Below are 24899 nucleotides of genomic sequence, written 5' to 3' on the forward strand. Positions count from 1 at the left end.
GTGTCTGTGATATTTCCCTCTTATCCTAAATACAGTCTGAATCATCACAAACCAAAGGCGGCAATTTCTGATTCTTCTCATCGCCAGTGCAAATGAGCTTTCCCCTCCCTCTCCGGAGGCCTTCGACAGCGTTGTGCTCCACATGTAAACATCTGACGGCTGTTTATTTGTGGGCTTCGGCACTCATCTCGGGAGGAGCGTGCAAATCCCTCGTGGCGGTAAAGTGGTAAGGGGGGGGGGGGGGCTGAGGCTTTGTGTATTGAGAGCAGAACTTGTACTGTAGGTTGTGCTTTGGGAACACCCGCCGTGGCTGGCAGTTTGTTTGCATTCGAGAGGCGGATCATATTGGGGGCTGAAACGGTGAACTGGCACTAAAGGAATAGTCAAAGTGTTTATTTGCTGTCTGAAATTTCATCCACAGGAGGAAGTGCTCCGATTAAAAGGCCGATGAGGTGAAGACTCGTGAAGAAAATATTTGTTCAGCGAAGGCCTCTAAATATTACATTACATTGTGAGGCTTTGAAAACTGCTTTCTTTTGTTCTCCTCAACATATCCAACATAGTTATTTTAAATGAGAGATCCACCCTGGGATACTCTTTAAATTACTTTGCTTCATTTTATTGTAGTTTTGTACACTCTTAAAGACAATCTAGCTGCAACGCTTTGAAGTTAAGTTGCTTTTTTTTTATGTCGTATTTCCCAAAATGCCTTTCAACAACATCACAAGTGTTTGTGTTTAACTGTAATGTGCATTAGGGGGAGATAATGGTCGCATCCTGTCCTCAGAGGACATTTGTGTGGACGTCTCTGCTCGGCTGCATTTCTTCCTGTATGACTGTAAATGTAGATCCGACATAGCATCAGAAAACAAGGCCCTCGTTCCTTCTTTGCTCCTGATTGGTTACTGTAACAGACAGACTGAGATGATACAAAGAAGATCACGTTTTTTCTGCTTTTTAAACACAAACTGCTCCCCTCCACTTAAAAAGATGAAATGTTTGAGCTCCACTGTGCAGAATGATATCTGCGCAGAGTTCAACACCAAGAGGCTGTTTTCTCGGCTGACGGGCTCACCTGAAATCTCAGATCAACACGTGTTCCCACCAGGTGATTTCGAGGCATCGCCGCTCATTCAGAAGCAGATCGAGGTCCAACATGCAGCTTACACCGATGAGATGAGAGTGAGATGGTCGGATACTTCTTGTGTGCAGCAGTTAAACCTTTGAAATGAATAAGGTTTGACAGGATTTGAGGAAGATGGAGAAGAATTTTTAATGAGGTAATTTTTTGGAAAAGGAATGTGTACCTATACGGTGGTCATAACACCAGAACCAGCAGGTGTCACTGCATGTCTAAAACCTCCATCAGATAAAATTTACCTGTGCACCTGGCTGCTGCATTTCACATAAATGTCCTCTGCTATTGTATGAAGGCGCTCATCATCTTCACTAAGAAATGTCTCAAGTCATAAGTTTGTACAATCGTCACTTCATTTTGGTCCTTTTATAATTGAATTGTCTTTAAGAACACTAGCTTTGCATGGGCATCAGTTTAAATCATCTAAAATGACACTGAGAACGAGCATCAGGAGCAAATATGAGCATATGTTGCTGGTGTGTTATTATTGAATGAACAAATTACCCTACATATCCCAAATGACTGTAATGAGCCACAGTATTCTACATGCACACACAGGTTAAATTGGTTAAATTGGATTTTGTAGTAATCCTTGTAGGGATGCTGTGGTGTCATCGTTGCCATGGTTACAAAATCAGATTGATGTCATTTGACAAGCTGTAAATAAAATACAGCAACATCTGAACACTGGCAGCACAAAACTACAGCTGATGGTGATCAAATCTTCCTGCAAGTGCACACTCTGTGTATCTGTGTCAAAAATATGAGCGGCGTTGTTCCCACTGAAGGAGGGAATAATAATACAAACTAATACGAACGGACACCGCGAAGCATGACGCGGCGGAGAGGAGCTGTCAACAGACGGATGGGGGTGACGGCGTTATTTTATCTGGACGAGCTGTTCCCGTCGGCTTGCTCCAAGCCGTGTTACGGACAGCGAAACCGGCCTCACATCTGTCGAGTCTTGGCTTCGCGGGAAACTGGAAAAAGAGCTGCCCCCGCCGCTGCCAGCTCATCGTCTATCTGGAGGTGGAGCTGAACTCAGTCAGCGTGAGAGTCCTGATATCTGCCCAACATCAGACTCCCCAACACTTGTTTCATTTAGTGACTGTCTAATCTCTCTCACATCCATTGTTAGCTCTTACGAACAACGTACAATTGAACAACTGCAGGTAAATTTTACCTCTTGCTGGTCCTTCTGTTAAAACATGCCTGAATCTTTAAGTCAACGATTACATTCACTGTTAGACACATCCATCTTTCCTCCAGGGGCCTCGATGTGTTGCTCTACTCAACATCACACTTCCACCAAAAACATGCCTTTGCAGCACATCAAACTCAGTAATTAAAAAAGTTGTGAATCACACTTCACATCTACTGCTGTATGTATGGAGGAGTATCGCCTATATTTAGGAATAAATAGTGGATATCTTTGAATGTATATTGGTGGAGCATGAAATCTAATTTAATATTTTGGTGACAGGATGGTTGTGAGTCTTTTTTTGTTTGTTTGTTTCATTTTCTTTCCTCATAGTCATTGTGTTTCTATTTTAATAAAACGTTTAAATCCCATATATAGGGCAACGTTACTATCAGAGCTAAGTGAAGGTAAAAGAACGGGTGGATTAACAGGCGACATGTTGATTAACAAGCCTTTCCGTGTTCTGCTCGTTGTGGTTTTCTGTTCTTCGGTTGTTCAGCTTCACGGTAGAAGCCGAACAGGTGTGACTCACACAGAGTCCCACAGGTGAGGAGAGGGGAACAGCAAGGATGTGCTGCTAGCTGCTGCCGCTGACGTTTCTTCTCTAAGGCACTCATGTTTTTTAAAGAACTTCCTCCGTTCACGTCTCCAACTGTGATTGTAGCATCGTCAGCGTGGTTCAAAATAAAAACGGTCGCAACCACAAAAAGCACAAGAATTGGCTGCTGGAAAGTCTCCCTGCAACATTTGTCCTTCCTATGTGTGTCACTGCCGTGGAAAACTCACTCCAAGAACAGGCTTGTCAGGATTCATTTGCAGGAGGTTGTTGTTTTTGCAATCAATACATTTCAATACATGTCGTGCCATCGATAAATAAACTAAACTTGTGTAATGCTTTGAAGCAAATCAGCAAAGTGCTTCACATACAACTTGTAGCTAAATCAATATTTCAGGTATGTGATATGAATGAAAAAATATTGAATGGATGCAAATGTTGAAAAGAAGAAAAAAGCCCCCTCCCGAGAGAAGCTGGCTCGGTACATGCGATGTTTCTGAATGTGCTTTGCTGGATTGTTGCTGTCATTCTCAACACTAAACAAGGCCACCTGTGAGAATGCAAAAGAAATATCTTATCTTATATCTTGTTTTTGAAGTCTGCTGCTGCCACATTCCTGTTTGCTTGTGGTGAAGATGACTTCTGATGGCTCTTGAAGGCCTTTTCTGTACAAGGACAGCGGCTCGTGTGCGGGGGCAGGACGCTGATCAGCTGCATCACAGCTCCACCAAACGTCTTACTGTCTATCAAGTCGTTGTTTAGGCTTTCTGCTAAAACTATTTTACTGTTCTGGTTTCATCTGCGTCACTTCCAGACTCAGCAGACAGCTGTGTTCAGTGAGAAGTCTCTGATAAACCCACCGGAAACCATCTGCAGACAGACGAAGCGACTAACTCGTGAATATAGTGGAGTATTTAGCAGAACGAAACAAGTGTATTCCGATCCTTAACTATTTAAAATCACTTTAAAATCCATCTTTATGGTGTGACAGTGCTACGGTTGAACTTGTGAGGTGGACAGAAACTTAAAATGAATGGTAAGTTGCTCTCTATCTGCTATATATGTAAATAAGCCAGAGTTTGCTAACAGGTTAATGCAGGTTTTAAGCAGACGTGCGTATCATGCTGTACGTCGCAGTGATGCACAAGCGAGACAGAGTGTGCTGCCGTCTGGCTCTGCTACGCCTTGGATGCAAAACGTACCTTCATATATTTATTCAGTGCCTTTTCATTGAGCATCAACCTTGTGTTTATGCGCGTCTGGTCCAAAAAATAGACTTGAAGCATAAATAAATGCTTCAGGTCCCGTGAGACACAACGAAGGTGCGAGCCTGCACGGAGCCGCTGCAGAAAGCAGCATAGATTAAGATGTGAGATACGCTTGTGGTCTAGACACAGGATTAATGTCGAAGAAGAAGGTAACGTCTCGTATTTTTAGATATTATGGGTTCTAACCAGGTGCCAAAGGTGAGCCTCAGGATGCTGCACAGCCTGTCTGCAAACTTTGTAAAAGTCTGTGTTTGTGCTCAGTGCAGCTACAAGACAGCGTTGTGTTTTGTTTAACAGTATTATTTTAGATAATCCTTAATGTTAATATATCCTTAATGTTAACTGCTCTTACGGAGCTCAGAGCAATGTTTTGTTGAGCAGACGTGGAGAACAGAGATGCTGGTTGACAAGAGACAGAAAACTGTTTGCAGATAAGGATTTCAAATGAACGGAGCTCAACATCTAACTTCTGATAAGAAGTTATGTCATTAAAAATGGCTTTATTTTAGCACAGGAAAAAACAATCAGCGATCGTCCCTTCAAAAGTCGATATGTCATCCAATCGGCAATCGACACAAGCCCATCCTCCACATCCTGATACGGCTTCACTCTTTTTCGCTCTTCTCCAGCTCCTTTCCTCTCGCCTGCTCTGATCCCCAATCCTCTATCCCCTGTCGCTCTCCCTTTAGCCCTGGCCAATCCTCTCCGGTGGTCTTGTGCACACAGGATTAGCCATTAGCTTGGAGTTTTCTCTTCCTGTTCCTCCTCTGAGACCAAACCCTGCCACCATCCCCGGCCGTCCGGCTGTCCGAGGCCCCTCTCCAACACTCGGCGGTGTGCGATTGGCCCCGCAGGCTGGTGGCGAGATTAGACATGGCACGGTAGGGGTTCAGTGGGCAGGCAGCTCACGCCGGTGGACTTGGTGCAGAGTAGTTGCGGGCTGACATTTCCTGAGATTTTCTGTCACCGATGCATAATGGAAGAAGCAGGTGATGGGGACAGAAGGGGCATTACGGTGCCAAGATCACTAAAGTGTGTGGTTGCCCAAGGACACAGGGGTCCCCGGATGGGAATGTCAGAGGATCGTCTGCTCAGAGAAGGTGTGCATGCAAGTGCATATACACAACATGCATCAAGACTAGGTTTATGGTGAGGTTAAACTTAGAGGATCCGAGAGCAACAGCTGTGGTGGGAGGCATTATGGTTTCGGGTTGTCCATCCCATTTTCACGAAGGCGAGATGAAGATTGAACTGAATAGATTTTGGTGGTCGTGGGTCACTGTGACCTCACAGGACACGTTTTTGACCAGAACTCAAGAATTCATACGTTATTTGGGGCAAAATTTTACACAAATGTCTCTTAGAATAAGATGATGACGTGATGATATTTTATATCCAAAAGGCACCAGAATCATTCATGTCAATGTAGTGAGAACTTCTGTTTATAAAATCTACTTATTAAATTCCTTCAAAGTCTTCACTAGATATATTTCTTAGTCTGTACAGACACGGATGTAAACTGCAACTAGAATATAGGAGTTTTGTATCTTTCAAGATTTGCTGGCAGTAGAAAAAAAATCAGTAAATTCATAATGTAAAAATGTTTAAAAACAACATGGCCTGCAAACAGATAACCAATTATAATCAAATGTTTTTGTGTTGTCAGTATAAATCCAAATAAGCCCCCCAGTGTGAAATGTTTGCAGCCAGGAAGCTCACGTTGTGTCTCGTTCATCAGCTGTAGAGTGTTTTAGTTCTGCGTTTGTCATAGAACTAAAACTCAACAGTACTTTTCAACACAGGGAAAAACAGATGACCAGTTAGTGTTTGCACGGCTGCTTCTCTCAGTGCTTCACTGTTCGTTTCAGGGCATAGCATTGACATGTCTGTTGTGTTTGCGTCTGTGTGGTCACACTCTGTGTGCTTCAGGTGATGAACTGAATTCATGGCATTTTTCAGCAGAGTTTATATTATATATGTCTGTTTTGTGTCAGACTCGAAGTAGCCACACCACCGACATCTTGCTGCCTGCTTTTTCACAATAACTCGACATGTTTATGACTGTATGGCTGTCGAGCTTTTGTTTTCTTTGCATGGGAGGTTTCCTCTGAAGAAGGACTCATCTTTTCTGTCTATCTGACTTTTGATACAAAAACAATAGCTTGTGGGTTGTTTAGCAGTGCATTGCTTTAGGAATGGCCATATCCATTTATAAAGGACAGCCACAAGACTGCTTAGAAATGTCATGTTTCTCTTATTGGCTGTGCAATGTACCTTATATACACTCTAATAAATATATGTGTTTCACATTTTTTACATCTCAGAAATTGCCAAGTAAAGAGCTGCAGCTCTACCCTCTAAATTGACTGCACGTATCTTCCCCTGCACTCTGAAAGCCCTGGTGAAATACATGTTTTGGTTTCTGGAGAGTTATACATAGCAAATACCTTGTGTAATACAAGTGATTGAAGTGCTTCTGAATGGCTCTGAGCAATCGGGAGCAAAATGAAAATGGAGCTTTTGAAACAACTGTCAGATACTGAAAGTCCATGTGAGCACAAAGGCTTTTTAATAGTTGCTTCCTACGGGGCAGCTGCTTCCTGTCTGGCTATATGTGCTACAGTATGAAATCAAAATGTTAACAAATAAGCTACTTTTCTGTCTTTTGCTGCTTTGATTTTTCACCATAGATCTCAGCTAATGTGCTGTGTATGTATGCAATACATCAGTATCTTCCTTGAGCCTTCGTTTCTCCATTCATGCATAAAACACACACTTACACTCAGGGACACACACGTATTTATGTTGCTTTACCTATGAAGACTTTAAAATCAACTTAAGCCTAATGATAACACCATGCTAACTTTAGCAGTAAAGCTCAGTCATAATCCCTGCAATATCATACACTCAAACATAATGATAACTAAACTCTAAACCACCCTCATTTTCAATCCTTTTGAGGGCATTTTGGTCCTCAGAGCTATAGAGATTAACACAAAAACACTCAAATAAAAGCACACACATGCAGGCTTTGTCCTCGCTCTCTCTGCCTTTCTGTATGGTTTCTTCTTTTCTGTCATCTCTACTTCCGTCCTGAGGGATATGCACTGACAGGTTTAACTGGCCATTTTTAACATTAATCAGGTTATGCTTTTGGGAATGTAATTTATAAAAAAAAACTGACATAAAATAAAAAGCATAAAATTCCACTGAAAACGTCTGTCATCTTTTCTGCTAGATATTACAGTCCAAAGCCACTGGCTGAAAGCGATGCATTACTTGTGCATATGGATGAAAATGGCTTTTATCATATAGCCTGCTCTTGTGATAATTAACTACTCAACAACCTAACAATTGCTGCTCGTGGTGCAGTTGGAAAACACTTGAAACATTGTCTGCAAACCCAAATTAGCTCTGAGAGCTAGCTCCTACGAGCAGCCACACTGGCTATGTTTAGCAGTAGTAACTACAGCAAATGACACAGTGTATAATTACACTGCTGGTCAAACGTAGCATTAGCTTGCAGAAACAGTCATTAGTCAGCTGCTTTGGGGGCTTGCCACCTGCGCGAGGAGAGGAATCGCTTTCTGGTGTGATGCCAACTGAACGGTGGGACCCAGATAAATGGCAAAATATTGAGTTTCCAGTTTGGGGCCTCGACTGTGCAATGAAAGCACAAGCTTGTCAAAGTTATCACCACGACCAGCCACATGAACAACACCAGCTGAAATGACAGAATCCTCATGCTAACTTCCTCGCTGCCTCCAGTGTAGTTTTTCCTCCAAGTTCAGACGGGCCTATGTGCAGAGTGCAACGAGGTTACCGCTGCACTTTTCACAGATTGTCCGTGAGTGCATGGATCATCATCTATTTGAAGTGAAAGCTTGCAACCACAAACCATTGTGCGTTCTGTTGAAGAAATTCTTCTTGTCAGTTTGACTCAGAAAATGCAAATGAAAAGACTGACCAGCTCCTAGAAGGCTTCCTCAATGAAGTGTCTGTTCAGTGTTAACCAAATGACCGTGTTGTTGTTATAGATGTTATCTGTCCGTTGGCCTTCAGTGACCCTCATTTAACAATCTAACAACTGTGGTGCAGAGAATTTTTCAAAGAGTCTACAAAGAGTTCAGCTCCCACAGTTCGGTGGAGCCACTAACCGAGCCCGTAACACAGTTAACGCACAAAGGAGGCTTCGATCGCACAAAGGAGTAGTTCGGCATTGTTGGAAATGGGCTTATTTGCTTTCTTATTACAAAAGATGATTGATGCCACCCTACCCCGGCTCCATTGGATATCACTGTGCCCGAAAAGAAGTAAAAAGAAAACATACAGCTTGTCATTTTTACATTCTGGTTCATGAACAGATTGAGATACAACATGTTTATTAGTGAACTTAAGTACATTCTGTTGGTACATTTCACTGGTATATTTTATTCTGTTGGTACATTTTACTGATATATTTTATTGTTTATTGTTTAGTATACTCTTATTCTCTTAGTATATTTTCACTTCTGGTATATTTTTATTGCATTTACGAATATTTTACTGCATGTTGGTTTATTTTATTCTAGTATCTTAATCTTATTTTATAATCTTTCTTATCTTTCTTATTATCTTGTTTCTTACATGGGGGTTGCAATGCAAATTTCATTGACATGTCATGGTCAATGACAAAAAAGAAATCTTGAATCTTGAATCTTAAGAGGTGCTGGTAAAAAAAATATATATATATATTTACCTTGGACAGGCTAATTTAGTCTGGTTTTTATGCTAAGATAGATAATTATATATATTTAATGTACAGAACGGTAGCAATTTTCCCATCCAGTTTCAAAAAAAGCTAATAAATTTCCCAAAGTGTCATACTGTTGCTTTAAGTCACATCAGCACTTAAAAAAAGTCTAGTTATCCATACTCTAATCCCCAGTGTCGGTGTTTCTAGAGTACTCAGACAGTTTTAGGTGTATGATTCTGGAGAAATTTCCAACATGCAACCGCAGTACAATGACATGTGTCCACTAAAGCTCTTCTATGTTCTGGTCAAGGCGGTTCACCCGTGCCCCACACAAGCCACATGGGACAAGACACTTGACAAATAAGAGTGCATAACAATTTTCCACAAGGGTGACTAGAAAAAGAAGAGCCGTTTCTTGCTCCCTGCCAGCTCATTCCTGTATATTCTCCATGTTGTGCTGGGGCTTGGAGAGTAAATATACCAGGGTTAGAGAGGCATAGCTGCTGCAAACCAAGAGGGAAATTAATTGAATTTCCAACGAGGATGCTGATGTCAGATATGTATGGGAAATTCAAAGTCCTGTGTGCACGAGGACAAATAATGGAGTAATGGAAGGAAGGAGAGATATACAAAAAGGAAAACATTGGCGAGTAATAGCGATCCATTTGATGCCTTGGTGGTGCTATCTGCCAGATTCATATAAAATTAAATAGACTTGAAATTAAGCAGAAACAAAGGCATGAATGATTTAGTGTGATTGATTAAAAAAAAATCCTTTTTCCAGCTTAATAGACAGTGAATGCTGTGGGCCAGAGCTGTGGCTTTGTCATAATGCATTAGTTAAATCAAACTTAAAATAGATGGCTGTCCTCTTTAGGGAAGAATAGCCTGCATTGCTTTCTCCCCCTGTTATTTGAAGTCCAATGTGACTTGCTTCAGGCTAGTTCAGCGTGTTTCCGGATTAAGAGAGGAATCTTGTCTGGGACACAACACAGAAAGGGACTGCATAAAAAAAGGGCTCCAGCAAATATGGAGGAAGAAAAGCACAAAAGCTGATTCCACACCCTGTTGTTGGTGAGGCAGAGCACTGTGAAATGCTTTTTTGCATAATACTGAGCTGTTCCAAATTCCAGATGTTCAGTACTTCAAAAAGTGTACTTTTTGTGGTAGATAAAATACAATAAACACTGGTGTTAATAGTGACTTTTATTTTTCTTCTAAAGGTGCATTACTAATTGACTATGTGAGGAGGTGATTATCTTAGCCTACCATAAAGACTGGAAGTAGGGTCAAACAGCTAGCCTGGCTCTGACCAAAGTTAAAAAATATGGCTACCAGCACTCCATTAATCAGCACATATCTCATTTATTTAGGTTTTATTTATTTAAGAAAAGATGTGGTTTATGGGGAGTAACGTACTACAACTCTTCATCTTGGCAACAAGTGGATGGGGGAAGTGTCTTCCTGGAGAATGAGGTTGCGGAGACTCCATAAGCCGTGTTATTAAGAGAGTTTTAAAGGTGCTCAGGTCTAAGTAAGTAAGGGCCCCTGTCACACTTTACACCCCTGTCCCCCTTTCTTTTTAAGTTGTGAATCACTGTATCCCTGCAAGTGCCCCTATATTGCAAATCTTACGGTAAAAAGATGCTTCAGTCATTGCCATGAACTCTAAGACATAAGGCAAAATAAAGCAGCCAAGCATGAAAAAGGAAGCACATTAAAATTTTATAGCATTTCCCAGCAGTGTTTATTTGTCAGGAAACCCAAAGTTTAAATTGCAGTGCGTTGTTCATAATGTTACCTTCCAGATCTTCATGTTACCGGATTCTGCGTTATAGCAGAATAGTTACTGAATGCAACTCCAGTGCTATGAATATGTGTTTAGCTCTCTACCTGCATGTCACAGTAAAACACATTATATCTAATAAGCTTAACATTTGTAATGGTAAATGATGGTGACAAGGGTTATGGTGACGAAACCAGTAAACCACCCACCCCTGTTATATCACTAGTATCAAAACGCTCCTCAGCCCTAACCAGCACACAAGTTTCTCTGACTATTATAGTATTTCAAGTTTTGGTATTAAATTCTTTATATCCATTGGTCAAGAACTACGCACGGGCCGTACTCTGAACCCATCTGGTTTTGTTAAGACTAAAAAAAGGAGGTGGCAGTGCAGAGGGGCCACTTAATCGAAAGTTTTTTGAGTGACCTGAATGCACTTCTCCAGAAGGGTCTGGTTCACTGCAGATAGGTGACAGGATTGAAAGACGGTCACTGAGCTATTCAGGCAAGAGGAGAACAGAATGCAGGGTCTAATCCTTGCAAAGCTGGGAAAGATGAAGTTTAAAAGCCACATTTCTCCTTTTAATCCATTCAGAAAGGCTCTGACCCAGTTGGGGACCTTGTTCATGCATTTGTTAACAGCTACACGGTCGCTTGCTGTGGTAGTTGTACCTGGCTGCATCTGTATCTACTGTTACATCTGTTGGTACCGTGGGATTAGGGACAGTCATTCAGAGGTCATTGTGTGTGTGTTGTGCTTAAGGTTTAAATATGAATTGAGTAGCGTGTGTTACTGTAAGACTTCTACTTTTATTGGCTTGTACAGGTGGGCAGGGAGGATTTTAGACAAGCATTCATGGGCACAACTCCCTGCTCCATCCTGCAGAGCAATGCAAGTATACATTACTGCCTGCTGCTGTCCATTCATAACTAATGGCGTTTCTTGTAAAAGCACAAATCAAAGTGGCTGCACTGAATGCCTAACTGCCTGAAAAGCTGACATCTTTGAAATTGAGTGGCTCCATTTTCAAAAGGCCAAACTTATGTAGGCGACTGTGTGCCAAATGCTGTAGCTCCTGCCTCTCAATTAAATTCATGTTATCTGCTGAATTCCCACTGACTCTGTCAGAATCCCAGTCTCTTATCGTGAACAGTAAAAAGTGGAGAGAATGAGAAAGTTTTATGAGTGACAACTGAAAGAACGACCACGACGACAAACAATGCAACCAACTCCAGCAACACTTTATTTACTGATTAATCTAACTGCTTTATTGTCAGACAGGGTTGTGGTCTTCATTGGCTCATCAGAGTAACGTGACGGCACAAGCCCGTATTAGCTGCTTTCAGCAAAGGGTGTGATCAATGGAGCCTGTAAGATGTGGTAGGCAAGTTGTTTGAGAAAAAGCAGGTCAAGGCTAGTAAGTAAACAAGAATCTGGATGTGAAGAACTTAATTGTGCATGACAAGGCGATGGAGATTCGTCTTTGACGTGGCTCTGCTGCTGCACCACACCGCGAAAAAGAATGAAGGGACCCGACAATATGTTGTGACAGTGAAGCCGCAAGGTCGCATGTGACTCATCTCTTCATCGTGCACCAGCACGCCTCAATTACAAATGATCGCCGTCATTTCTGATTGGGTCCTAGTAAAACATGAGAGCAAGCAGGTAATCAATCCACCCCGGTGAGGACAATATCTGAGTTATGGCATGGTCAGGACAAACTTGCCCGCTGTGTCGTGACGCGCTCAGTGTAGCTCAGCGGCATCCATCCCTCTCTGCTGGTCGTATTCTATCACTGTGTACAGTATGTATTATGTTATAACCCCACCCACCTGTTTGAATCGGCTGGACATTTCAAAGCGTCCTTTTTCTGCTTCTCAAAGTTCAATGAGATCGGACTCCGCGCAAGATGAATAAAAGGTGCGATTGATTCACAACCAGAAGACATTTAGCCGGCAGCCTCATTTTTAAATGAACAGTGATTTTCTGACTGCACCTTCAGTCAAGTTAATGAAGTCCAACATTCACATTTGATGTCTTTTTGTCAGTGGAATATAATAAAAAGTGCCTTTTTAAAAATGTTGATCAAAAGATTGCTTCTACACGGCGAGTGTTTAGTTTCCTTGACAATGCCACCAAGCATTCTGATCGCGTCATTATTTATATCGCAGTCATTATTACCCCGTGCCTGATTCATTTTTGTCATTTGCGTCACTAGAACAACCGCCCTTGGCTCACTTTTTGAAGAGCTTGGTTTCTCCTCATCGGCCTTATGGCTGACAAATGACTTTGTGAAAAGCGATATGGTCTCCTGCAGGAAAAAAAAAAAGAATAGAAATTGAATCCTGGCCTCTGTCGACAGTCTCATCTGTCATCTTTTCAATATTGATGTCCATTATGTTTATGGATTATTTGGCTGTCTTCTGTTCTCTGGCCCAGCTCGCCCTGTCAGATCGGCCACTTGGGGCAGCGGCCCATTGATAATGCCATTTTGACTGATGGGTTTGATAGTTTAATTGTCAGCACCGTCCTCTCTTCATGGAGCTCCCCCCACAACTGAAAGACTACATCTCAGATGAGTCAGAGTTCAAACTGCGCGTACCACTTGCAGTGCGATGCAGATACAATGTGACTGTACCGCAGATTCAGTATCATCATCCCGGGCCATTATCAGCTATCTGGCTCATGTTTATTGCTTCCTGTATCACCTTTCATGGATCACATGTCTGTTTGCGGGAAGGAAACAGTTTTAGATTTATCACACCTGCCAACAAGCGTAACTTTGTTTGTCTGGGATAGTGCAGTTAGTCTGTGGCCTGTATACTTTTGGAACACTATACAGGATAGAAGGATTAATTTATCGCAAAACAAATGCAGATTCAATGCTCATTTTAGAGGCTGTTGTTTGTGCTGCTGTTTGGTTGTATTGTGTTATTCTGAGAGGTGTTTCTAATATTTTGGCTATGCCATTAACATCAATTAGGGCATACTATAGAATACTGCCTACAGGGTTTTCAGGAGGTTTCTGCATGAATTAATCTGCATCCTGTAATTAAACCTTTAACTGTTTTTATCAGTTTGTTTGTCTCTAGCCAATTCTCCGTGTACAATATCCACATCAGCTCACAAAAGGGATTTCATGCATGTAAAATGCCACATTATGATATGAGAACTCGTGGCCATCACACTTGCCCATCTGAACCAAACAAATCGGTGTTCCACTGAGTTTGAATAAATGGCTTTAATCATGTCTGAGCCCAGCCTGAACCTTTTAAAGGGTGATCCAGCAACAATAGCGAGCCACGAGGGGGTTTACGCAGAATCTGTTTCAACAACCACACATAGGATGCATCAGCGTATGTCTCTTTCTCGCCCCCCCCCCTCTCTGTCTCTCCCTTTCTGTGTTTGCTGCCAAGGTCGTAGTGGTCTTGCTCTGTTCTCCAGGGGTGTGTGGGCTTCATTCATCATCTGTATGATAGCCGCACGCTAGAGTGCCCTAAATCTCCCGTCTGTGTTTGGGTGTGTGTGTGTGTGTCTGTGTGTGTGTGTGTGTGTGTGTGTCTGTGTGTGTGTGTGAAATTGTGTCTTGTTGTGTCTCAAATGAATGATCTCGCTTCCTGTGTCTCTCTCTCAAACATTGTGTTTCACTGATGTATCGACATGCAGAAAAGCACCAGCCCGCCCTCACCGCACAGGTCGTCAGAGCGAGCATGTTTTCACGAGCCGTATTCATGTCGATTGTTAGGCGGCGACCTCTAGTGGCCGTAGTGTGACGGGAGCAAAGGAGGAAGTCATGTGATGTAGTGTAAAGAGCAAGAAAGTCTGCATGTAAATGAGGTGGGGTGAGGTGGATGGATGGAGCAAATAAACACAGGAGGCTGCAGTTTGTGTCAGCGTCAACCCATTTTATGTTAAATGACGTGCTTAAGTTACATGAAGTGCTTAACTAAATCTAACCAAGGTGTTTTTTCACCGTTTTACAGTACGTGATGATGAAGGTAGACTCTCCAACCATCATTTATGTCGTTTTGGGAGTTATTGGCAATCGATCTATTCAGTCGTTTAGCTGTGAGGCGTGTTGGCATACCTGTGTTTGTACATGCAGTGCAAATGCTCATGTAGAGAAAATATGCCTGTTCTGTATTAGATATTAAGCAGCATTGAGATTAGCTGGCATTCTTGCTCTCTGATTGGTACTTTTGACAAACCTTTCTCAAGGTGTGTTCATACTGAGTCCAAGATCAAGTGTGGTTGCAGATAAATTAAATTTAAACTTGTGGTGTCAGAGAGGGCGGCTTCATTAGAAGCTGAAGAGGTTTGAACTTTTGAAATTTCCAAAACTCCAGTTCATGAATGTATGAAGACGAGGAGAGAAAAGGAGGTTAGTCTGAAGGAAAGTCTGATAGATTGATTAGACTCCTGGACATTCTACTGAAAATTGCTTCACATTGTGACAGAAACAAGTGAAGGGTAAAGGGAATGAAGGGTTGAGCGATTAATTGCATTGTGTGTTATATTTATATCAAGTTTAGTTAAACTGAACAGTTTTCCTTTGCATTTCATTTTAATTTTATCCTATAATTTAATGCACAAATGTCACTGTATATTCATTGCTTCCATTTTGACAAATGCGTTTAAAAAAAAAAAACATAAACTGGAGTTATTTGCTGTATCATCACAGATATTTTGGTGTAGTTGGCCGTGCACGGTGGTTTTATTTTACACCTCACATTAGCTGAACTCGAGCGACTCGACTCGACTACAGGTAAATGAGCTCTGAGCGTCTCTCGCCGGTTTCCTCCGTCACAGTCAACCTTTTTCTGTGGTAGAAGCTCTGAGAGTGCATGGTTAACATCACCGGTGGAGTCTCAGGTCAAAATGCAGAGGTTACAGAGTTGAAGTGTGTGCTTACTGTATGTATTTATGCACAATGTATTTACAGCTTGGTCAAGCTCCAGCTCCAGTAAGAGGTTTAAAGACACTCTTTAACCCTCGGATGAAGGTCCACGGCACCTTTGTGAGCGATCCACCATCTTTTTGCTCCTCTGTCGTTTAATCTTTAATCCCGTTTATCTCCCCTTTAACTCATCATCCACTCTAATCTCTTATTCTCTTCCAAGCCACTTAAACTTAAAAGTTCCTTCTTCTCTCTCCTTCCTGTTGTGCTAAAGTCACACAAAGCCACGTAGATAAAGTGCCGTGTTTATTAAAGTGAACTGCTTGAGGCAAAGAGAGGATTGGGTGGAGATGAAGGTGAGTCTAGGACAGTAGTCACAGAGGAGGCCGGTCGACCGGTCTGGCCCAGGCATGGATCGATACTGGGTGATGTAGGAGCTGGCGGGGGGGTGATTGCGGGGGCAGTAGAAGGGCTAATCATTTCAGTCATTACCCAGCCGTGTCTCCTGATTGGAGGGATTAGCCAACGCAGAAACAGGGGAGATGTTGTGTTAGTGCTACAGGAGACTCTATCAGGGATTTGAGGAGTGGAAAACACTGCCTGTCCCCAGTCGCCTTTGGTAATTGTGCCTGCAGCACCGTGTGCGGGGATCTGGGGAAGAGTGTGTGTGAGAGTACACATACAAGATGTGTCAGCTGTAGTGTTGGGGAGAAACGAACAGGAGGAAGACGGGATGGAGACAATGTCTGCATTTGCGCCGTGCGTGTACGAGCACGCTTGTGAGAAACGCCGCGAGTCTCCTCTCCTGCGAGAGGGGAGTCGTGGGAGAGCTTACATGCTTGCCTGCCCACGAGCCTTTATGTGGAGCCGATCATTTGACAGAGTACAGAGCAGCTAGAGAGGCTGACTACCTCCGGTGCCCGCGAGAAAATTTCACACACCACAACATACATGACGGCTGGAAATACGGGAAATTGCATTTACGTCGTTGGTCAAATAGTGTCAGCTGCCTAATTCAGTCAGCTGCAGTCCCAGCCTCAACGGCACCTTAAAGCCCGAGACAAAAAACAAGCCCATATAATTGAACTGTCACGCACAGCTGAACACTTTCAGAACAGCGCTGACAGTCTGAAAGTATATGAATGAAAAAACAAGGATTTGCAAGCGTTGCTCGTTTTTGTGAGATTTAAAAAGGAACTTTGATTTTACACATCAAGATGAGTTTAGTGGGGACTTTGAGTCGCATAATGGAGACGAGGAATTACTGCCCCAAAAACCGGATGCAGGGAGGGTCAAACAAAACTACGTGTCGAGATACATCAGGTCCTGAGAATATTTGGAGCTCGGACCATAGAAAGTAGTCCAGCTGAAATAGAAATATAATAAACTCACTGCTGAGTAGCTACAACAGCACGAGATCAATTAAAACCAAGATTAATGTGACCCCAGGGTATAAATTAAATGCTGATGAGTCATGAGAAATATAGACAGATTTCTAAATATGATAGAAATGTTACCTATTTTAATACTATTATTAACAAGGATTATTATACATGGCCTGAGCCAACGAAGTAAATAAATTAGTGCTCCAAATATTTATCCTTTCTCCTGTCTTTGTTGTGTATTTCAGTTCCCCACCTTTTTATACTAGCCATGATAAATAGCACATTTTCGTTTGTTATTTTTATGAACATTGATTTGGACAGAGTGTGAGTCAGAATCACTCCTGCACGATTCCCACAATACAACTTGATAGTGGAAACAGTGGTTCTCAACCTTTTTCCTTAAGGAACGCCTTTTCCATCATTGTATAAACTGATGACCCCTGATTAAGTGACAAATGTTTTATTATATTCAATACGTAACAACATGGAACTACTGACAAACTGCACAAAATATCTGCAAGAAGTTTGAATTCAGATTATTTACCCTGAATATTCATCAAAGATGAGTTTTCCAGATATTTTTCTATATTAAGTAATATAAAAACTTAATATGCTTCTTTTTTTGGTTGGGGTCGCGTAGGTAGGGAACCAGTCAACTAAAAGCTTTCAACCCACCACATCCCGTAACAATTGACAGTCAATCTCATGCCAAAATGACCCTGATGACATCATTGGGGTTATTTTGGTTAGTATATTTTAGAAAGTTGCCTTCAAAGCTACAGAGGACATTATTATGTACAACTGTTTGCACAGGCTGATTCTCCTCATGGCTAGTAAACTGAACTTAATGAGTAAAACTGGTTTATTAAAATGAGATACAGAGACAGCTTCGTGGGCACATTTGTTTATATTGATATGTGATCGAGTGTCTCTTCTTTGATTTCTATCAGGAGCTGGAGGAATAGTTCAGATGTGTTTATCTGGAGGCTGGATGGCTGACAGGAATAAAAAGCCATTATTCTGAGATGCCCTCACTTTATTCTGTACAACAACAACAAAAAAGAAGCTACTTTCTATAATTATCATCAAATAGGGAAAGTTTTATGGAGAAAATTTTAAGAACATTTTGGAAACACATGAAGCTCCAGTTGAACTTTAAATAGATATGTATATATTTCTATATGTATATGAGAATTATGCTGGAATACGTTTTGCATTGAACACTGAGACGATTCGGCGTTAAAGATCCACTGGTGGGCTACATGCCAGCGCAGCTTCACACCTGGCCGTCCTGCCAGTCAAGTGACCTGACAGTGAAGCTGAACCAAAGCTGTGAATACAGAATGTACATCTCGCCACCTGACTGCAAATGTTCAGCATTCAGAGGACACGCTGCCGTGGCCGCCTTCCAACACCTGCAGCTTAAGACGCAGTTTCAAACAGGAAAAAAGACACCGAAAGTAAAGGCAGGACATTTGAAAGTAGCTTAACATCCTCAGCAAAGGAACTTTTCACTCTTGTGGGCTGCATTGTGTTTTTGGACACAGGCAAAAGAGGCGAATGAAGCTGTTGGGATAATCTGACCCAACAGCCACGAAATCCAAGCCGAGTGTTCTGGAGGAGGCAAGTCAAATGCTAACTAGATTCAACAGTGAAAGGCAGCGAAGTAAAGTTAAGTGACTTTGACCTTAAAATAAGAGTCAAACCCAACTTAAGCTTGGCAGCGGAAAATCAGGTTAAACCTCTCTACCAGAGTTCTTTCCAATTCATCCAGCGTGTCGCCAGGGATCACAAGAAATAACAGCGGTTTCAGAAGGGAAAATGAAAGGCGACACCAGGGAGCAATGCATGGTGGCGGCAGCGTGGGTGTCTGTGCATGTGTGTGCGTCGGGGAGATTAAAGATATGACATGGGGAAACGATGCCAAGTTCCACCTCTTCGTCTTCTTTTCCAAAGTTGTCCTCACGGGCCCTAGTAAGTTTAAAAATAGAGTTTTTCTAATGGAGAAGAGGGCCGAGGGGAAAGCGAGGAAGAGCGAGAGCGTGCAGAGACTGGAGCAGTCCTCTGTGGTAGGAGAATGCAATTTGAGATTGGCCAGATTGCTTTTTTTTTTTTTTTTTTCCCTTTTCTTCCCTCGTCCCCCTCGGCCGCTCATGAAGTGTGATATGCACCAGCGGAGTCCCTAAGCCGCCATAAGCCTGACGCCAGTACCCACACCGCCGCCAAGGAGACGTCGCACTCACAGCGCGAGAAAATCAGCGCGATGAAATAAAAGAGGGACTCCAAAGAGATCAGCGGGGATATCGGGAGTGATGGAGGAGAGTCAGGCGAGGAGTGGAAGAGGGTGGAGGAAAAGGGGAAGGAGTGAAAGGATGAAGGAGATGGCCTCGGTGGGATTATGGCAGGATATGGCAGAATGTAAATGCACTTGAGTTATCCGAGGCCGATTTCTCACGGTCACATTGCAGCGTGAAAGGGCCTTTGCTGCGGGCCTTTTGTCCCCCCCTTCTGAATGAAACAGCTGCGTTTAAGACAAACAGGAAGTGTTGTTACAAATCTGTCCGCCACTAAATGTTTTTTTTCTGTCTCCTCCTTTCAGGAGGGGAGGGCTCAGCCGAGGCAGGCCAGAAGGAAACCTCCACCTGTGATATTTGTCAGTTTGGGGCCGAGTGCGATGTGGATGCGGAGGACGTCTGGTGAGTTTGGGAACACACCTACAAGCTGCTTAAAACTGCTGTTTCCTGTCAAAGCCGCATGACACCGGCGGACCTACGCAGCTAGAATAAAGCTATCTTGACACCTTCTACCATTTTCTATCCCTTTATATTTGTTATGTGAAACATTTCAGCAAGTTCAACCACAGAGAATTTAGATTAGAACTCTTCTTTATACTGCACACCCCCGCCGCTGAACACCCACTGAGGTTTAGTGCATGTCTGACCATTTCATTTAACCTCAATTACTAGAGCAGGGCGCAGAGAGAAAGGAGATTTTCGCTTGTTCTTGAAATCCAATTACTATCCTTACAGGACTTGGCAATGTCAGGCCAAAAATGACTTCGACTCACACAAGGAAAACTAGTTCAGCAAAGAAATAACGTTTGTCATAAATTTAACTATTTATTGCTGATGAGACGGACGCTGCTGTTATCATCTCCCCCGCATGCATTAGCAAGGAGGCAGCGCTAAAAACATCCTTAGGGGTACATAATAAACACGCGGGTGCAGAGCCCAATTAGATGGAGGCTCAACCGGTGAACTGTTTCGAGCACCAGGCAGCAGCGTCAGTGCGTTTGCTTTCTGCAGCACGAGTGAAGCTTAAATGAACCAACATTACTGATTTGGTGGAACAAGGATCAGTCGGTATCAGCAAAAGAAATCCCAGACGTACCGCTAGAAATTAGAAGTGCCCTGAGAGTATGACTCTATCAAACTGCTTGATGTAATGGAAAGATAATGTACCCTGGTGTGCAATAACCATAATGCTAAGGCACGGTTTCATGGTGCATTCGGAGCCCTGCTGCAAATACCAAACAGCTGGAGTCCACTCCTCCTGATGCCACCCACTTTCACAAATGTACCTTAATATTCTACTAAAACACCAAAATGGATTTATTGGCAATTTCTCAGTCCCCAAAGGTACAATTCATAAGGTCACAACAGCACAATGTACTGTCGCTGATGTGTACACACAGAAACTGAAAACATAAAAGAAAACGGAGCCTCAAGCATAAGCATAACTGAAACAAAGGCAATTATATATGTTACATACCGTGGGATGAAGAAGAAAATGGGCAAACGAGGCAGTCTGAGTCAATAACATACAGTATCTTGTTGAAGAAGCAGCTGACACAAACAGACGTATGAATATTTCAGTGCACCTTCCCGTAAAACGGAAACTACAAGTTCCCTTTAATCTTTCAAAAGCCCCAAGGTATTTTCATAAGAATGTTTCTGGTGAATAATCAGACAGGTAATTGCAACCCAACAGCAGGTAATTTTCATCAAACAGCAGCCAACCGCTGGCTCAGCGAAGGATCATTCTGATTAAAATGACAGGTTATTCCAATCAGGCAGCAGCTGATTTTAATCAAACAAACCGTCGGCTAATCAAACAATGAGTGGAGAGAGATGGCGCTAATCAAAGACCAGGTGACGGTGAAGTGATGTGTTTACAGTTTATTCTTATTTTCATACAAACAATACAGAAGTGTTGTGATACTTAAAGATACGTGGGACTCAAAGTGGGCTGATAATTAGACTTTTATCAATTCCAGTGTGCTTTAAACAGTGTTCGCTTGTGATTTTAATATCAGTGATCAATAAATCTTTCATTCACTTCATTTTTGTGGATACGCTGTGCTTACATGTTTACACAAAACAGAAATCACAGCGCAAACATGTCCCCACAAATTAAGTCAAATGAGTAAAATAAGATATCACTGGCTAATTCTGCATCTAACTAGAGCCAGGCTAGCTGTTTCCTGCAGCTTCCGTCTTTATGCTGATTTAAACTAACCAGCTTTTTTCATCTTATGATGATGATGATGATTTAAGCGATGTCATCAGAAACAGTGTCTAATCATAATGTGGGAGGATGAAAGCTCAAAAGTTCAATAAGGAAGATGCAAAAATACTCCAACATGCTAGTCCTGTTGTTGGTTGTTTCCCTACAATGACGCGCTACACGAGTGATTTTTCGTGCCCAGGGCTCATTTTTGTTCCTGTTGCTCCAGATCTGTGGTGTGAAGCCATTCTTGGGATGATACCATGAGCTGTGACCTTGGCATAAGTCAACTAGCAACAAGCTTTGCAGCTGCGTTGATCCCTCAAGCTTGTCGCCATTTTTGTGGCCATTTTTCCAGCCTCAGCGCGGGAAGATGACCTTCACATTCTTAAACCCGCCTTAAAAGCTCCGATTGGCTGTTTGAGCGCAACATTAATCCAACTGAAGTCAAGACTCACACGGCTTTGAAAACCAGTGTGCAATGAATGCATTACTGTTCAAAGTGCTGAGACACTAACTGCTGGTGGCATCAACAATATTTTGTTGGCTTTGTGAGAAAAAATCCATCAGCGTGCTCTTCGATGAAATCATGACAAGACATTTTGATTCTATCTTTCATAGCCGATTATTATTTTTATGCAATTTGACAGCATAACAGAATGCGTGCCCATTATAATGAAGGGTTATTTTCATAATGGGCTTAGAAATGATGCTCTGACTTTCACTGAGCAGCCTGGTCAGGAGAAAATTGCCACTTCATTCGTCATTAATGACCATCTGATTTCAAATAAGAAAAAAAAGAAGCGCTCCGTGATGTGACCGAAATACTGCGTGCTGGTTGAACCTATTTTGGCTGAACTATCCTGCATTTGACCCGCTGTAGCAAAGAGACTGACTGTCCTTACACCACCCCTCTTTAGCTCTCTGTACTCTGGAGGCAGGGAAAAAAAGACCAATTTACCCCTCCAGGATCAATAGTGTGTCACGAAAACCCATTTAGATCCATTTGTGGTGTAAAACTGTAATTACCCACAAAAACCCATGCTTTCAAACCCATCAATAGCACCCATTGGTGTTGATAGAATTAAGGTAGAGGAGGAGCAGATAGAGCGCTCGTCATAGAGAGGGGCTGCAGGCACACTTGCGCCTGAATGCTGGGTTTAGACCTCATGAGAAAGGAGCTGGAGGCTTTTCAAAGCCGGCACTCGTGTCCTCATTGAAGCCCATTCTTTGGAGAGCGAAAGGGAATTTCAATGAAAAGCCAGACAAGTCACAGGCCAAGAGGCAAGGTGGGAGTCAGCCTTTATTTTCCTCGAGCTGGGCCCATGCACACACACACACACACACACACACACACACACACACACACACACACAAAGATAATAATAATAGTTAGAAGTGACAGTTAGAGAACAACGGGCAACTGGGAACAGATCTCTGTGCAGTTGTTCTGCATCTCTTAGTGAAACCTTCACCTTGTTTGTAGTTGGTTTGTGACTTTGTGGCTGTTTTTTGTCTATTTCTCTTGGTTTTGTGTGTCTTCACAGTAATTACATGTCTCTTCGTAGAAATTGTGTGTCTTTGTAGTCATTTTGTGTCTCTTTGTAGTTGTTTTTTGTCTCTTCGTAGTTGTTTTGTGCCTCTTTCTGGTGGTTTCGTGTCTCTTCGTAGTCATTTTGTGTCTCTTTCTAGTTGTTTTTGTCTCTTTCTGATGGTTTTGTGACTCTGTAGTGATTTTTTTGTCTCTGCTTGGTTGTTTTGTGTCTGATTCTGGTGGTTTTGTCTACTCATAGTTGTTTGTGATTGTTTTTTTTAACTTCCCAACAAGAAATGTTAACATCAGCTCCAACAGAGGCTCTGGCCCTGGGGCATCCTGACCCTTTGACCCGTTCAGTTATCCATCCATGATTACTCAACTCCCGATGTTTAATGCTACAAAGCACTGCAATATTATTACACTCTGTGTGTGTGTGCGTGTGTGTGTGTGTGTGTGTGTGTGTGTGTATTCTTTAGGCTGTCTCTTCCTCTAATCATTTTTATGCATATAAATACTCATATATCTTCTCTCTTTTTCCAGCTTTTAGCAATGCTTGTTTGTTTTCTCTGTCACTAGGTCTCTCTCTCAGTCCCTCTCTCCCTCTTTCTCTCTCTTTCTGTCTCTCTCTCTTCCTGTATCTTTCTCGCTCTCTTTCTTCCTGTCTCTCTCTCTCTTTCTGTCTCTCTATCTGTCTCTCTCTCTCTTCTTGTCTCTCTCCCCTATCTCGCTCTCTCTTCCTGTCTCTCCCTCTGTCTCTCTCTCTCTCTCCTTCTGTCTCTCTCCCCTGTCTCTCTCTCTCTCTTCCTGTCTCTCTCCCCCTCTCTCTCTTTCTTTCTTCCTGTCTCTCTCTCTCTTCCTGTCTCTCTCAGGCTGTTCGCCTCACTCATTTTTTCAAAGGATTACAGTGAAATTTGAGGCTAAGGATTATGAAAATCAATGCTATGTTCAGTTGCAATAAGGTTTGCTGCTAGGGATTTGTACATGTGAGGCAGTCAGTGGATATGTTAGTCTCTACTGTGTGTGTGTGTGTGTGTGTGTGTGTGTGTGTGTGTGTGTGTGTTTACATGTGTGTAAAGTGGATTGTCTGCCGAGGAGAAGGGGGGGTAGGGGAGCACTTTGATTGGAGGGAAATAATTGCAGGGGACTAATCAATACAACACATCCTGCTAAGAAAGTAACCTCACGCACACGTGTCACACACTCGGATGAACAGCACACACACACACTCACACACACACACACCGCTAACTTTCAGTCAACACTTTTACTCCTTTGTACCTCTCAGCAGAATGTGTGAAGGAATGATTTGGTGTGTGTATGTGTGTGAGAGAGACAGAGAGGGAAAAAAGGTTAATCACAAAGCCAGTGTTGCCTCCTTCATGTGTGTGACTGTGCACGCCTGTCTGTGGGTGTTCGAGTGTGTGTGCGAGTAGCATCAGGATGTGTTGACGCACTGCAGTCTAGTGTTATAGTGCCTATTGTGGAGAAAGTGAGAGGCCTCATTAAAAATGTATGGAGCCCAGACATCAGCCACCGACCATAGCGGCCTCTCGGGATGACTCTGAAAGCTCTTCAACGTCGGGAGGTGGTGGAGGGTCATGTGCACGTATACATGTGTGCAGTGTGACGCCTATGCTTTTTCACGCTGGTGGATGTGCGGACGTTTCCTTTTACCTCAGATGCTCTTCGTAGTTCCTAACAATCCTCCTGTCATGCTAAAAATATTCTCATCTAGATCATTTGTGTGATAACGCACACACAGTAATTGTAAGACTAATCTTGTCTTGAGGGCGGCTGTTGCAAAACCAGAGTCTGCGTTTTACCGTCTTTAAAGGTTAACCCAAACTACGGAGTGTTTTCCTCTCGCTTGCCTCTAGTGATATCTGCTT

General features: G+C 42.6%; 1 protein-coding gene across 2 annotated transcripts in view; it reads left to right on the top strand.

The window, feature by feature from the left end:
* tmeff2a (transmembrane protein with EGF-like and two follistatin-like domains 2a) overlaps nucleotides 1-24899 on the top strand; it is a 100332-nt gene that overhangs the window by 63563 nt on the left and 11870 nt on the right. For both annotated transcript variants that reach the window (XM_041951213.1, XM_041951214.1), the window contains exon 5: nucleotides 19567-19663. In XM_041951213.1, coding sequence (XP_041807147.1) covers nucleotides 19567-19663 — 97 coding nt within the window. The remainder of the gene's footprint in view (nucleotides 1-19566; nucleotides 19664-24899) is intronic.

This window comes from Chelmon rostratus, chromosome 13 (assembly GCF_017976325.1).
Source record: "Chelmon rostratus isolate fCheRos1 chromosome 13, fCheRos1.pri, whole genome shotgun sequence".
Lineage (NCBI taxonomy): Eukaryota > Metazoa > Chordata > Actinopteri > Chaetodontiformes > Chaetodontidae > Chelmon > Chelmon rostratus.